This window comes from Zootoca vivipara, chromosome 5 (genome assembly GCF_965207765.1).
Source record: "Zootoca vivipara chromosome 5, rZooViv2.hap1.1, whole genome shotgun sequence".
In the NCBI taxonomy this organism is placed as follows: domain Eukaryota; kingdom Metazoa; phylum Chordata; class Lepidosauria; order Squamata; family Lacertidae; genus Zootoca; species Zootoca vivipara.
The window spans coordinates 39,835,406-39,850,664 of record NC_142588.1 but is presented as its reverse complement, the minus strand read 5'-3'; the positions used below and the strand labels follow the sequence as shown (position 1 = coordinate 39,850,664).

General features: G+C 41.0%; 1 protein-coding gene across 1 annotated transcript; it reads right to left on the bottom strand.

Moving 5' to 3' along the window:
* Nucleotides 1-792: 792 nt before the first annotated feature.
* On the bottom strand, nucleotides 793-11,370 carry CLRN3 (clarin 3). The gene is made up of 3 exons (XM_035138642.3): nucleotides 10,994-11,370; nucleotides 6,258-6,437; nucleotides 793-1,478 (listed from the first exon to the last, which is right to left on the bottom strand). The coding sequence occupies exons 1-3, from the start codon at nucleotides 11,220-11,222 to the stop codon at nucleotides 1,210-1,212; spliced, it is 678 nt and encodes a 225-aa protein (XP_034994533.1). The 5' UTR covers nucleotides 11,223-11,370; the 3' UTR covers nucleotides 793-1,209.
* Between the last annotated feature and the right edge of the window lie 3,889 nt (nucleotides 11,371-15,259).

The window sequence follows — 15,259 nt, the reverse complement described above, 5'->3', positions numbered from 1 at the left end:
GCCAGTTCTGCTTGAGCTGCAAAAATTTTCACAGTGAGCTTCAGCGAGCAATTGTCACAGTTTTGCTGAGCCAACATCCATCATGCAATGTGATTAAATCTACAATCAGACCTTATGATAGAAGCAGAGCATTTGTATTATCAGAGAATCCATGTCTTGGTTTTTGAAAATAAGTGGCTCAGCATGGCTCCAGCAATTGTACAGCAGCAGGAGACTGTTATCAGTGGTGGACAAGCCTCAGGAGATTTCCCAATTTCATATAATAATCACCTCCAGCAGGAAATGCAGATCTCAATCTCCTTTCAGAAAATTATCAGCTTTGTGGCTCTCAGGCGCACGAATGTGCTTCATGCCATTGATGTAGAACCTTTAATCTAAAGCAGGTATCTTCAAGCTTTTCAGATCCTGCACCTAGTTTTAACCCAAACATGCATTTGGGGACCCATTTCTTAAATTTTTACGATACATTTGCCTGGTGGTAGTGCTTCTGTTGTGGATCAGGCCACGACTGGGTCCCAAACCACCTGTTGAAGACCAGTGATCTAAAGGACATACAAGAAAGCCTGAGAATTTTGAAAGAGTAGTATAGTCAGGAAAGTTGTTCTGTGGTCTTAAGGCCAATAGTCTCCAGTGTTCTTTTGAGTAAGCCACAAATTACTAGGTAATGGAGCATTGGTCAGCATCCCACATGTAAATAGAATGCTGGAACTGATGGATGTTGTAGTCAAAAATATCTGGGAGGGACCAGGTTGATGAAGGGTGCTTAAGGCAGACACACACATAAACAAGTTTGGGTTCACAATTATGCCTTTTCATTAAGTAACATATATTATGTAAAACGAGCAGATACACTAGAACAGTAGGTCCAACATAACCTCATAGTAAGTGAAACGTAGTTGCAGATTCAATTAGACAGAATCAAATATATAACAGGTTTGGAGTTACAAGTTGTACAGACCTGTAGAAAGACCTTACTTAGTGGACAGAATCTGATATAAATTATCCAGTGTAACAAAACAGCTGGAGAACAAGAGTATTACTTTTCCATTTATCAGCCCCAATTGTCCACATTGTTGTTCTGTTTTATTCATATAGGTAGCAACCCTGGGCTGAATTATCCACCCTACATAAGTCAGTGGGCCTGACAATCATGTAAATGATGGTGGTTTAGATTGCACACTTGTCCTTGAAATTAAGCAGCAGGTTCCGTCAAAATAAAATGCCATCTTTGGGTGCAGTTTCCATGGGTCTCTCTCGCTCTTTCCTTTTCGAATACCTTGCACGTTGGTAGAAAACAATGATAATGATCCCTGCAGCATTTGAAAGGACTATAAGGAGCACGATCCAGTATGAATATCCATAAGTGTTAGAGAGAGTGGGTTCCTTTGGAGGACCGCAAGGCGCAGCCAGCTCAACTGACAGTTCATTTACTTCCACATTTGCAGGAAACAGAAACAAGCCAAGGAGGGAGCAGATGCCTTAAAAATAAAAAAAGGAAAGCAAATATTTCTGATATTAGTTTGGGAAAGTGATAGTAGGCAGATGAATATTTTTTTTCAAAGTTCTTTTCTGTTGTCAACAAAATTTGCAGAATAAGAATGTCAGAGGCTTAGGTGAAGCTGGAAGAAAGGGCAAGGCTGGTGGAGCAGTGCTTTAATTATAGGAAAATTCTCTTTTGCAATTCACAAGTCTGGACCTCTCCCCCCACCCCATTTTATCTAAATCAGCAGTAGGGAACTCAATCTAGCCTACCTCACTGTCATTTTTAAAAAAAATCACCGGACATCAGATTATCACAATTCAAAGGAAAAACATGTCCTTTCCAGTCTGCGCTCAATGCAGCAAAAAGTTGCACTCCCACTGAAGCCTGGCATTTGCAGACTTACCTATGTAAAAACCCCACTGAATGCAGTGGGGCTTAATGCCAAGTAAATATGCTCAGAATCAGACTGCAATTGGGACTATCCTGAAATGCAAGTGATGAATAAGCCCTATTTACTGTAGGTGTTATACAAATCTGGAAATACCACCATTTCCAAGGCTCTAAAGTCTGGAAAAAGCCTAAAATGGCATAAACTTGGTGCAGGCCTGCTAAATTTAGGACCAACTATCCTGATTTTCATCTGCTGACACGGGAACCTGACATTTTTACAGTGCTTCAGAAATCTTCCTCTACTGGCATCAAAACACTTCCAAAAGGAAGTATTAAGTTGGGAAGCAGAAAAGTAAAGTACTCTAGTAGTAAGAACCATCTTTCAACATAAAAAGATATTATATGGGAACGATCTAATGCTGGTGTATTTTGTAACAGGCTCCCCCATTCCCTGTGAATAAATTCTTTTAGTCAAAAGCTTGCCGTTAGAAAAAGCAGGAGCCTCCTGAGACATATTTAGTGTAAGAACTGGAGTTATTTCAGTAGCAAGATCACAAGGATAGCAAAGTACATCAAAAGGAACCAGATGTAAGCCAAATAGGGGAATGAAGGGTTATACCCCCAGGGAAATATTTGATGGAGTTCATCTTACATTCTAACATATCTCAACTTTCCGAAACATCTAGAAATCTGCTCTATCTGTCTCTCCCCGCCTCTACAGAACCTGATGTATTGCTGATTTTTCTCTTAGCAAAGTTTTGCCCTATTTTTGCAACTTCAGTTCTCATGCTGCCCTCTTCAAGATTTTACTAACCTTACACCTTTTATTAAAATTCAAAATGTAGCAACGGCCTTGTGGTGATATTTCTTTAACAGGCTTGTTATGTTTTGGGTGGAAAATGTCTGGGAGGTTTTATGTAGGAGAGTGGAAGCTCAGCCTGAGGCAAAGTGCAGATGGGATTTGTGTGGGAGACAGCTAGTACAGAATAGGACCATCGTAAAGTAAATGCTAAAACTACCCTCTGATTGTAAAATAAATGACACAACGTTATATTGAAGAAATCTGATATCTGTATTTTCTAGAGCAGTGTGACCCATCAAGAAGCGACAGTTGCGTGTATCATAACTGCCACAGATCAGACATCATAGGTACCTTTGTTGGTCGATTAGGAAAAAGAAACACAAAAGTTACAGCAGCATAACACCTTTATTAGGACCAATATCACAAAGTAGCGATGACAAATCAGCCACCACAGCAGCGTTGGGCAAGCAATTAAGCTTCTTTGTGCCATTTCCATGCTCTAGATTGCCTCCTGGTGGGACACTTGCTTCATGCCTGCATTTTTCTCAGGGGGCTAATAGCTTTGGGATGTGTGGATGATTTAGATTGGGGGAAATTGTGCAAGGGGAAATGACTAATCCCTACTTTTTCTCTGCTCTGATCAAAATCAGAGTTTCCACCTGCTGCTACAAAGTCTGAAAACAACATCAAGAGAGTCACTCACAGATCTTGTGCAGCATGTCAGTTTGGGCCCTTAGATTACCCCATGAGAGCTGCATGAATCATTCACCAGTGCCAAGGCATCCTGTTAGTTGTAGTTCCCATACACTTGTTTGAGGGAGTAACACCCACTGCATCCAGGCAGGAGAAATGCCTTTCTTCCAGGGGACATCCTGGGATGCCACAGTCTCCCAGAACTATTTTGGATATTGCTATGTAATTATCTTAAGGTAAAGGGTAAAGGGGCCCCTGACCATCAGGTCCAGTCGTGTCCGACTCTGGGGTTGCGGCGCTCATCTCGCTCTATAGGCCAAGGGAGCCGGCGTTTGTCCGCAGACAGCTTCCAGGTCATGTGGCCAGCATGACAAAGCTGCTTCTGGTGAACCAGAGCAGCACACGGAAACGCCGTTTACCTTCCCGCCGGAGCGGTCCCTATTTATCTACTTGCACTTTGATGTGCTTTCGAACTGCTAGGTGGGCAGGATATTACATATGATATGTAATTATTATATGGTTAGTTAATTTATATCACATATTCCAATTTTGCTGCCATGTAGTGAAAGCAAATGCTCATGATAGTTTTGTTCCAGAAGCCGAATCAAAGAGACTTGTCATCCAAGTGTTGCTAGTTTATATGCAATCTCCACCCACAAATAAAATGTATAATATTTAAATTTAAGTAGGGAGATGATAAAGCTGATGTATCTTTGAACAAATGGGTTCTGCTTATACTTGTATTATGAGTAGAATACTGAGTTTATTTAAGAAATATTGGCTGCAATCCAAAGGAGCTGTTGAGATTTAAGCACTTCTTGCTTCTGCAGCTGTTGGAGCTGCTATTGTAATTTAAAAACAAAAACAAAACAAAAAACTGTGATTGCATTCATTTTCCATGTGCCTAGCCATACACAGCTCATTGACTGCAATACTCCAACTCTTAGTCTTTCTCTGCAGTAGTCTTACATTTCAAGGAGATCAAGTACAGATCAAATAATTAGAAGATAGTGATCTACAGTCACAATCTATTCAATTCTAGTTACAGGTAGGTAGCCGTGTTGGTCTGCCATAGTCGAAACAAAATAAAAAAATTCATTCCAGTAGCACCTTAGAGACCAGCTAAGTTTGTCATTGGTATGAGCTTTCGTGTGCATGCACACTTATTCAGATACACTGAAACAGAAGTCACTAGACCCTTATATATAGTGAGAGGGTGGGGAGGGGTATTACTCAGAAGGGTGGTGGGAATGAGTGATTGGCTGATAGGTGTGGTAAACCTGTTGATGACTGTTAATGACTGCAATTGGTCTTACAGGAAAAAGCAGGGGGTGAGATGGCTAAAAATAGTTTTATCATGTATAATGAGATAAGAATCCAATGCCTCTATTCAGACCAGGTCTCTCCATGGTTTTAAGTTTGGTAATAAGTTGCAATTCAGCAACTTCTCTTTCCAGTCTATTTCTGAAATTCTTTTGTAATAAGACAACTTATTACCAAACTTAAAACCAAGGGACAGTGGACCAGCCCCTTGCTGAAAAAGTTTGATGACCCTTGATGTTACTAATGTAGTTATTTCCCCCCTTTGCTTTTAATGCATCTATGGAGGTATTTGTTTATTTGTTATTGGTTGGTTAGTTGGTTAGTTGGTTGGTTGGTTGTAAGCCCCTTTGGGTTGCCCTGGGCAAGATAAAGCAACTAACAAAACTAACAAGAGAGGAAAAAATATTCATCCACTGTTATGTTGAGATTTGCACCACAGCACCACTTTTCTTTCTTTCTTTTTTGCTTCAAACTACACTCTCCAAACAGCACTACACAACAGAAAAGATATGTGGGCTAAAATTTGTGAGCTCACTTGTTTAACATGATATTCTACGTAAGTCTCTCTGAGTGCCTTTTAGAAAGAAAGAAGCATTGGCCCAGAAATATGCTGATATATAAATAATTAAGCAGTTTCTTCTCAAAATCAGTTCATTCACTACTGCCGCACTGCCAAGGCAAAACACTTCTTCTTACCTTTTAAACATCTACGAAATACGTAGGTGAACTGTTTTCTAAACTTGTGTTGGAATTTTTTTCATTAATGGCATCATCATCAATCACAGGGATGCTAGGAAAAACTGCAAGTCATTAGCAGGAGTACCATTCTGACCCCCTACTGCATCAGAGGAAACCCTCATCTCCTACTGTGTAACTCTTCCTACCAGCTACGGATGTAAGCAACAAATAAGTATGACCATCTCGAGCCATACAGCAAAATTGACCAGGACAATGTACGTCATCTTTCCTGGTCCTAGGTATTTCATTCTCCCTATATAGATTTTGAATTTGAGAGGCCAAGGAAAAGTAGGTGCATGATCTCACTGGCCTTAAACTGGCAATATCATATTTTTAAAACCATATGTCCACACTGGCTTGGTCATCTCCACAGAATGGAAAATGGCAAGATCCCCAGGGACATACTCTGTGGGAAGCTGGTTTAAGGCACCAGGCCCATTGGCAGACCAAATGTTACAAAGATATCTGCAAAGGTAATGTGAAGGTTGGCAACATTGACCCCACCGTGTGGGAATCCATTGCAGACAACCACAGTGCCTGGAGACAGTTTGGTCATGTATCCACAAGTAGAGGAGACCAGAGGAGAAATGACAGCTGGGAGGACCACAGAGAGAAGAAAAACTCACAGTGTACCCATAGTAGCAGAACCAGATGCCTTCACCTGCTCCACCTACAATAGAACATGTCTCTCCCATATTGGTCTCTACAGCCACAGCAGGTGCTGTAACTCTCCAACGGTTTGACTTCACCCCAAAGGTCCACCCCTTCATTGTCTCGCAAGACAGAAGGATGCCAACAACAACAACAACAGTAATGTATATTACTTACCAGATATGGAATTCCAGGTATAGACCCCAATAGGGCCCAAAAAGGTTTGGTAGGGGTTGCTAATGGCATTGTAGCATGTAAATCCAGAACTGAGGAAGGAGCTGATCAAGCTAAGAACTAGCAGAATAATAATCACAATGTTGAAACCATTCGCGTTAGTATTTTCCAGCAAATCTGCAACTGAAAAACAATACATCATAGTTAATATCAGTAGATACAGAGAATAATACTTCAGATGAAAATCACCTTGTGTCAACTGATATCTATGGATGGAATTTTTTAAAAGCTGACTATTTGCTAAGAAACAGGAGGGGCTATCAAATATGATCAGACATGTCTGATTCTAGAGAAATTGCCCTTCTATATTGGGATTCGACAAGTTGACGTATACATATTCTTGTATGTTTAGCTCATTCAGTTTCTCCTCAGTCTTTCAGTATTCTTTTTAATTACTGTTTTTGTAATTTAGCCCTGGAGTTCAAATATTTAAACATGAAGGAATACTCGTTTGAAAAACAGCCTAACTGAGCATGTACCATTGTATCTGGTAGAGTATGACAAGCTTCTACGTAGATGGGCAGCTGCAAGTTTACAACTCTTGATGTTGCATAGAAAAAGATTATGGTCATCGCAAAACTGTCTAGGAACTAAATTTCATAGTTATAGAGGATACCAGAAGCAGTGATTCAGTTGATAAATGAGCCTTCCACATACACCCCTCTCTCTCTCGTGTATGAGTATGTGGGAGAGGTGCTGTGATCATGCCTGCTGTCCCCTTCATGCCATTCATATAATTTTATCTGAAACCATGCACCTATGAACATACAACTGTGCACATTTCCCTGTTCATGGGAGGATTATGTGCATATACTCCAGGTGACTGGTGAGTGTGCAAAATGGCTGGTTATTGCAGATATTAACCACTCAATTTATATTCCCCTTAAGATAAAATATCTCATTTGATAATTCCTTGCCCATCCATTTCCCACATCATAGGAAGCACTTATTGAGAACTAAGGTACATGTGTGTGTCTCAAAGAGAGATTTTAATTTCGTCACAAAAAAAAACTTGTTCACAAGTACTTATGCAAAAGTAGAAGTGTCCATGTTTCAACAAGATATTTCAAATTAAATCTAATCAAGCCAGGATTGTCAGTGCTGCCTTTTCTGTACCGGAAGAATGAAAACTCAATTCATAGTATGTGAGATAAATATTTCAGAATAAAACCAGTTCATTCTGCCTATATTTGGAAAAGTCCAAGAAGCCACGTTTGTTTATTGCATCATACAAATCATTAATGGCAGGCTATTAAGAGCCCAGTACTTTGATAGAGCTTTGTATGCCTTGCACTGTTAACTTCCAAGACATAAAAGAGAAGATCAAGTTTACTGTTCAGCGGAGTAGCAGTCACAATAAATTTAGGGGATAATATCAGAGGTCTTTGTTAGTTTTCAGTGAGGCTACTAATTAACTGACCTTATAATATACAAGCAAATTGCTCTTGCCAGCAACCCAAGAACTGATTGATCTAATTCACACTACATAAGTTTACAGCGTGTCTTACATTCTGCTCTCCGGCTCAGCCTCCACCATTATCAGCACTGTGTTCTGTATCAACAGAAGTTCTATACAAGAGATCAGTGCAATAGAGAAGTATGAGGCATCAGGGGATGTGGTTTTGCAACTTCCATAGTATGTAAACAAATATTTAAATTCATGGGATGTAAGAACTGCCATAGTGGATCAGAGCAAGCTCTATACAGTTTGGTGTCTTGTTTCCAACAGTGCCAACCAGATGCTTCTGCACATTCACAAGCAGGAAACAAATAAAAACAAATTCTCCCTGTTGCTTGTATTTAATATCATATAATTAAAGGTACCGTATACTCTTGAGAGTCCCATGGACTGCAAGAAGATCAAACCTATCCATTCTGAAGGAAATCAGCCCTGAGTGCTCACTGGAAGGACAGATCCTGAGGCTGATGCTCCAATACTTTGGCCCCCTCATGAGAAGAGAAGACTCCCTGGAAAAGACCCTGATGTTGGGAAAGATTGAGGGCACAAGGAGAAGGGGACAACAGAGGACGAGATGGTTGGACAGTGTTCTTGACGCTACTAAAATGAGTTTGACCAAACTGCAGGAGGCAGTGGAAGACAGGAGTTCCTGGTGTATTCTGGTCCATGGGGTCAAGAGTTGGACATGACTAAACGACTAAACAACAACAATTAAAGGTATAGTGCCATTGAACTTGGAGGCTTTATTTAGACACCCATTGACAGACCTATGCTATTTTGGCACAGGATTTTTTTAAATTTTTGTTTCAGTTAAAGCTTACTAGTTTATTGCATTATTACAGAACAACTATGTTGTTCTAATCTATAATTTCACTTAAAAACACTATAATTTCACTTTAAAACTCTAAAAGGCTTGGTACTTAGAAAATAAATCCTTGAATGAAGGAACTGAAAGTTTAGTAAACCAAATTTATGTGAAAACCAAACATTTGGGCTTTAAAATGGACTTACATGGGAAACTGAAACCTACTGAGTGATTTCAAAGGAAAATAGCAGATCTCCAAAATGTTGTGGTCTTCATTTATACAATGTTCAATAATTTGATGAAACTCTACTACATCAGGGGTCAGCAAACTTTTTCAGCAAGGAGCCGGTCCACTGTCCCTCAGGCCTTGTGGGGGGCTGGACTATATTTTGAAAATATATATATGAACGAATTTGTATGCCCCACAAATAACCCAGAGATGCATTCTAAATAAAAGCACATATTCTACTCATGTAAAAACACCAGGCAGGCCCTACAAATAAACCAGAGATGCATTTTAAATAAAATGACACATTCTACTCATGTAAAAACACGCTGATTCCTAGACCATCAGCGGGCTGGATTTGGAAGGTGATTTGGCCAGATACGGCCCCCGAGCCTTACTTTGCCTACCCATGCTCTACATGATATAAAAGGGTGCTCATTGAGAAGTACCCATTAAGATCAAGACATTTGTGGAATATATGCTGCAGTGTGACTTGTCCTTCCATCCACAGGGCTCCATGATGAAGAAAGTGGATAAGGCAATTTTTGCCAATCTCTCCTCTCCCCACTGCATTCCCTAGCCCACCTGCCATGCTTTCCTGGAGGGTCCACCAACTCTCTCTTGAGCAGCATTTCATGGGGCACAGAGGAAATTGACTAAAATCCTCTCTTCCCCTTTTTCAAGTGGGAGTATCCCTTTAGCAGAATTCCACTCATAGCAGATCTGGATTCACCCCATTATAAATCGTGGCACTACTTGGTGGAAAGCCTAGTGACAAGAGGATGTGAATGGTGGTTTCTCCCAGCCATTTCAGCCTTTGCTTTTCTGTTCTCTCCTTTTTATCAATTATTCACTCGGATAAATTTGGTATGCATCCATCTAGCATTTTAGAAACTTTGCCCTTCAGAACTATGAACAATAACTAAATGAACAATTCATAGAATACCAAGGGCACTAGCTAGCATTCAGGAAACAAAGGAGGAACCTTGCTTGGACTTTGCTGCAGTGTATGAAGTCTAAATATGCAAGGAAGAAGATACAACATTGTTATTAAATGACAACTGTGAACCAGATCTAATCGTATTCCAGTTGGCTCACTTGCACTTATTACTGATCACACAGGGAAAGAGTAGACTTGAAACTTTCTTTCTGTGAACTTCCTTAAATTAAATTAACTTAAGACCCAAGCCAGTGCATATGAGATGTTTGGCCTATTAAAAAAAAAGTCATACTAATATTATGTTTCGTAATTGTTGGTGAATTATACTTAGCCAATGCTTTATTTTATATACAAACTTCTTTTATGTAGTTGTGCTTCTGTGAGCAAGGTTTACCGTGAAACATACAAATAAATTGAAGATGAAAACATGTATTCTGGCATGTATAGGACCTAATAATGTTGGCTGACATCAAGCATTTGTTCACCTGCTAATCTTCTGATGTAATAATTCTATGATATGCTAGCAATGGCCTTCTGCATTCTACACAGGACAAAATGGTCAGTCCCTGTGCAACATAATAAATGGACACAAAATTTAGCACCCAAAATGGTAATATCTAGAAAACACTAGGACATTTCAGCCTCCCCGGACACCCTGCTGCTGGTGTGAAAGTGGCCATTATTGGGAAGGAAAATTGGTGAATTAACACAAGACATGAAATTCTATCACCTATAGCTTGAATTAAGATAATACAAATACTGTATATTCTGGCGTTTAAGATGACTGGGCGTATAAGACGACCCCCAACTTTTCCAGTTAAAATATAGAGTTTGGAATATACTTGCTGTATAAGAAATACGACCCGGTGTATAAGACGACCCCCGACTTTTGAGAAGATTTTCCTGGGTTAAAAAGTAGTCATACGCAGGAATATACAGTACAAACAGAGCTATCTTTCTGGAAACACTTTTCCTGTAACTATCTTTTCCTGTAACTATCAGCTTCAGCTAATTCTTATCATTTTCATGCCATAAGTGATGGACTATTTTGTCAATTTTCTTTTAGAGAGTTTGCTTCTTACAATGTTTGCAATTCTTCTTTTACAGCTCTTTGCTTCCTGGTGTTGCTCTTCTCTTCCATAAAAGCATCCACATAAAGAAATGGTTCACAATACCCAAGTAAACAGACAGCATCAAATCAAACAGCTCCCAACAATAACTCATTACATTTACTTCAGTAGATAGTTACCTTGGAAAGGAGTATCCTCAACACTAAGTCCATTTTGCACGTTCTTTGAACAAGATCCTTCAAAGAGTCCATATGTAATGAATATTGTCTCAGTGGAATTCACATCACTGAATTTAATCTCACTTGAAACCCAGTTTTTGGTTGCAAGAACAAGGCAAACTATCACCAAGGAGATAACACTGGTGAAAAAAGCAGAAGCAAACATCAGGGATTTTCTCTTGGATGGCATTTTATCAGAAAAGTGTTTTTCTGAGGTGCAGTAAGATTTTCCTCCTCAATTCTTAGTTCTCTAAATGAGAAATCCAGTGAATAGAAGCTTCACTTCTGCTGCTGAATAATGGGGATCCTGTTAGTGGTATCTGTGTTGGCAGAAAGTCATGCCCATAAACTTTGAACTAACAGCAGTGGTAATAAAGTTGTAAAATCATTGAACTTTGGTCTGCAGTAAAGTGTTGCCATAGTGACAGGAAAATCACTCCAACCATGAACAGTAAAGATCTGCAAGGGCTGTGGTTCAGGGGAAGAGCACCTGCTTTGCATGCCGAAGATCTCAGTTTAAATCACTGGTGTCTCCATGTAGGTAGACAACACTGAGCTAAATGGACCAATGGCCTGACTCAATATAAAGCAGCTGCCTGTGTTCCCGTGAAACCTTTGCATAATCAAATAATTCATTAGAAAGCTCAAATTTTGTAGACTGAGTGTTGTTTTTTCATTTTGCCCATATATAATTTTTTTGGCAATGTACATTTTGGGGGCGAAACTCAGCTTCTAGTTCAGGCATCCCCAAACTGCGGCCCTCCAGATGTTTTGCCCTACAACTCCCATGATCCCTAGCTAACAGGACCAGTGGTCGGGGAAGATGGGAATTGTAGTCCAAAACATCTGGAGGGCCGAAGTTTGGGGATGCCTGGTCTAGTTTGTGTTTGCTTTCTGAAAACATGAAGAAGGAATAGCAAATGGTTAGGGCCAATTCATGCTGTTGTTATAAATGTGTAAATGTCACAATGGTGACTTGCCTTTGGTCAGAGCTTTCTTCCCACATGGTGAGGGAGATACCTGGCTTGCTCAGCATGGTAAACTATGGCTTATCCAGATCATGCCATAGTGGGCTCCCGGAGAAGACCTTGTAGCTGTTTTGCTCCTTCCTGGTCCTTTTCACTGCATACGTTACTGAGCTAAGCCAAAGTTTGGCTTACTAGTGGGGTAGGAAAGCTGAAAATAATGCCAATATGTTTCACATATGGCAACCAATGCACCCCTCTGGTTTCAGATAGTACATGGGTAGACGAGCCTAAAAAGCCCAGGACACAACTTCCTATGGCTCTCTAGCAACTATGGTGGCTCATTTATCAGAAGTAATGTATTTAGCATTAACTCTGGAAGTATATACTCGATTCTGACCAAACTAAGGTCAGAATCTTGCTCTAGGACAGTGATGGACAAACTCAGCCCTCCAGCTGTTTTGGGACTAGAATTCCCATCATCCCTAACCACTGGTCCTGTTAGCTAGGGATGATGGGAGTTGTAGTCCAAAACAGCTGGAGGGCCGAGTTTGGCCATCACTGCTCTAGGAGGCTTAGTTTGCTTATGGCCCCAATAAGTCATTCTCATATTCTGAAAGATATAAAGGTAAAGGGTAAAGGGACCCCTGACCATTAGGTCCAGTCATGACCGACTCTGGGGTTGCGCGCTCATCTCGCATTATTGGCCGAGGGAGCCGGCGTATAGCTTCCAGGTCATGTGGCCAGCATGACTAAGCCACTTCTGGCAAACCAGAGCAGCACATGGAAACGCCGTTTACCTTCCCGCTGTAGCGGTTCCTATTTATCTACTTGCATTTTGACGTGCTTTCGAACTGCTAGGTTGGCAGGAGCTGGGACCAAGCAACGGGAGCTCACCCCGTCACAGGGATTCGAACCGCCAACCTTCTGATCAGCAAGCCCTAGGCTCAGTGGTTTAACCACAGCGCCACCTGGGTCCCTTTCTGAAAGATATAAATAGTGGCTAAAGGGTGATTGAGACAAATCTTTTCATTTGGCTGCTGTCCATTAGGACTTGTAAGGTGACTAACAGGAGGTGGAGGCAGAGTCAATGACAGATGGAGCCACTGAGACTAAAGAAGAGGAAGTCATCAGGCGGCGACACCCCATGGGCTGGCTCTAAGTTAGAAAGCAAGCAGGCAGGTGGAGCTCTACTTATGTCCATTGCTATGTCCATTGGGCATTCTCTAGTGGTCAGGGCCGGCTCTAGGCCCGCCTCTGGTGGCGCGGGGCGCCGCTGCGCCCGCTGACAGGCGCTGCTGAGGCTGCCCCAGGGGCGCCTCCGCTGTTCAGCAGTTTCAGGCCGCTCTCTGGAGGTGCGTGCGCCTGGGGCGTCGCAACCGGGGGCGGGCAGCGCCCCCTGGCTCAGGGCCGGCCCTACAGCAGGCTGGGTGGCGCAGTGCAGCTGCACGCGGTGCCCGCACGCCGGAAAACGGAGCGGGGGAGCGCCGGAGGGATCCGCCGCACCAGGGGGTCTGGCATGCTTAAGACGGCCCTGCTAGTGGTTACTGTACTTGAATGTGGGGCTGAAAGGGTGGAACATTAAGAAGGAGTGCCTCCATATTGCAAGGAATTGTGGGAGCTATGGGGCATATAAGTTAATGAGAAAATTAATTTTAAAATAAATGTATTTCTTAGCATATAATAAAATTGGAAGGACATCATGATGTTGTAGTTCACATAGCCATGGGTTGGTTTTTGGTGAGGTGTAAAGGGAGAGGGTTTGGCAGTGGGGTAGGGAGTTTGGCAGGGGGCAGATAGGTGGAGTTGGCAAGCAATGTGAGCAGCAGCACAACCCCTAGTCTAAACATCATGTCAGGTACAATGTCAGGTCAGAAAATGTAGAGCTCTGCATGCATTTTCACACGCACCTCTTTGTCTAAAGGCTATTTTTCACATTATGTGAAAATGCCAAAGGGAGTTATTTTTCACTCTCTTTTCACCTTACACTTTTCATAAAATTTAACACTTGGAATTATTATGTATGTTTTGAGCCAGGTACCATTTCTCTTGTCTGTTCCATTTGCTTCAGGAACTACTCAGAATTGAGCTTTTCCGTTCTTTGTCTTTCCGCACTCGTCTAAGTTTGCATCGTAGGGCTTGTGCAAACTGCCAGTTTACGTCAAGTCAGTATTGAACTGGAGTTGATTTAGTGTATAGTTTACCTGCTGTCGGTACTCTGAAAGCATCTCAGCGCTGGTGGCTGTGAGGTAGGTTGCATCTCTTGGAAAAGAGAGCCCCCTCTGTGCAAGTAATCTGGGTGTACAACTTGGGCTGGAATCCTATACAGAGTTTCCTGGAGGCTAACCCCATTGAACTCAATGGGGCTTACATTTTTTATTAGACATGTATAAGACTGTGCTATCAGTATTCAGAGAGATTCTCTTTTACTTTTTTAAAACTCTAGCTTTTATGCATATTTTTTTTAAGCTAAGCATGGTTCCCAGTGGTAAGAGGATGGTATCGTAGCCTATCTCCATTAAAACCCATTCTGTGTTTCAATATACTTGTCCATCTATTGTGTCCCTCCTAGTTTTGGAAATCCAACAAATATTAAAAGTAGAGGTACATGAATATTTGTATAACTCCAATTTCAAAAAAAGAGAAAATAATGTGTTTTAATGGAAAGTTTGGATTATAATGATGCAGGTTTTGATGTTTTTGAGTCTAATATAAACGTCTGAATCAAGAAATGAGATCTGGTCATAGCATCAAACTATTTCCTTTATACTGCAGCTGTTGTTTTTTTGATCTGCTTTTCATGAAGAATAAAATACATGCTTCTTGGAGCAATAGTATTTGATATAGGCTTTGAAAAGTACAGTTGAGTCTCTTTGTTTCATTATTACTTTAGTGGATTTATCCTATTGCCATCCACTATAATTACTGCAAATAACTACTTACAGGTGAAAAGCAGAATAAACCCCTTTTTTTGCTGTCGGCATGCCTGCTTTTCTGTTCTGAATAGAGTCACAATGTAAGTCTGCTGAAAGTTAGAAATTTTCACACATGGGGGTGGAATTGACCTATCATTTTAATGTCTTGGTTATTCAAAGGAATAAAAGCGAACTGCTATGCTAAATGAGAAAACTGATATATGTTTAGCCCGACCATCAGATGACACAGCAGGAATCAATTGAATTAATGAATTGTTCCAAGAATTTATTAGGATCCTGTTGAGAAGGGGGCAGGGGAGAGATTAGCCCCTCAGTTTAAGTATGAA

Excerpts from the sequence above, each read along its gene's own strand:
- CLRN3 (XM_035138642.3), bottom strand. The coding sequence starts at position 11,222 with ATGCCATCCAAGAGAAAATCCCTGATGTTTGCTTCTGCTTTTTTCACC. Across the intron at positions 6,438-10,993 it reads TGAGGATACTCCTTTCCAAG|TTGCAGATTTGCTGGAAAAT; the intron begins GTAACTATCTAC and ends ATTGTTTTTCAG. Across the intron at positions 1,479-6,257 it reads TACCTGGAATTCCATATCTG|GCATCTGCTCCCTCCTTGGC; the intron begins GTAAGTAATATA and ends TTTATTTTTAAG.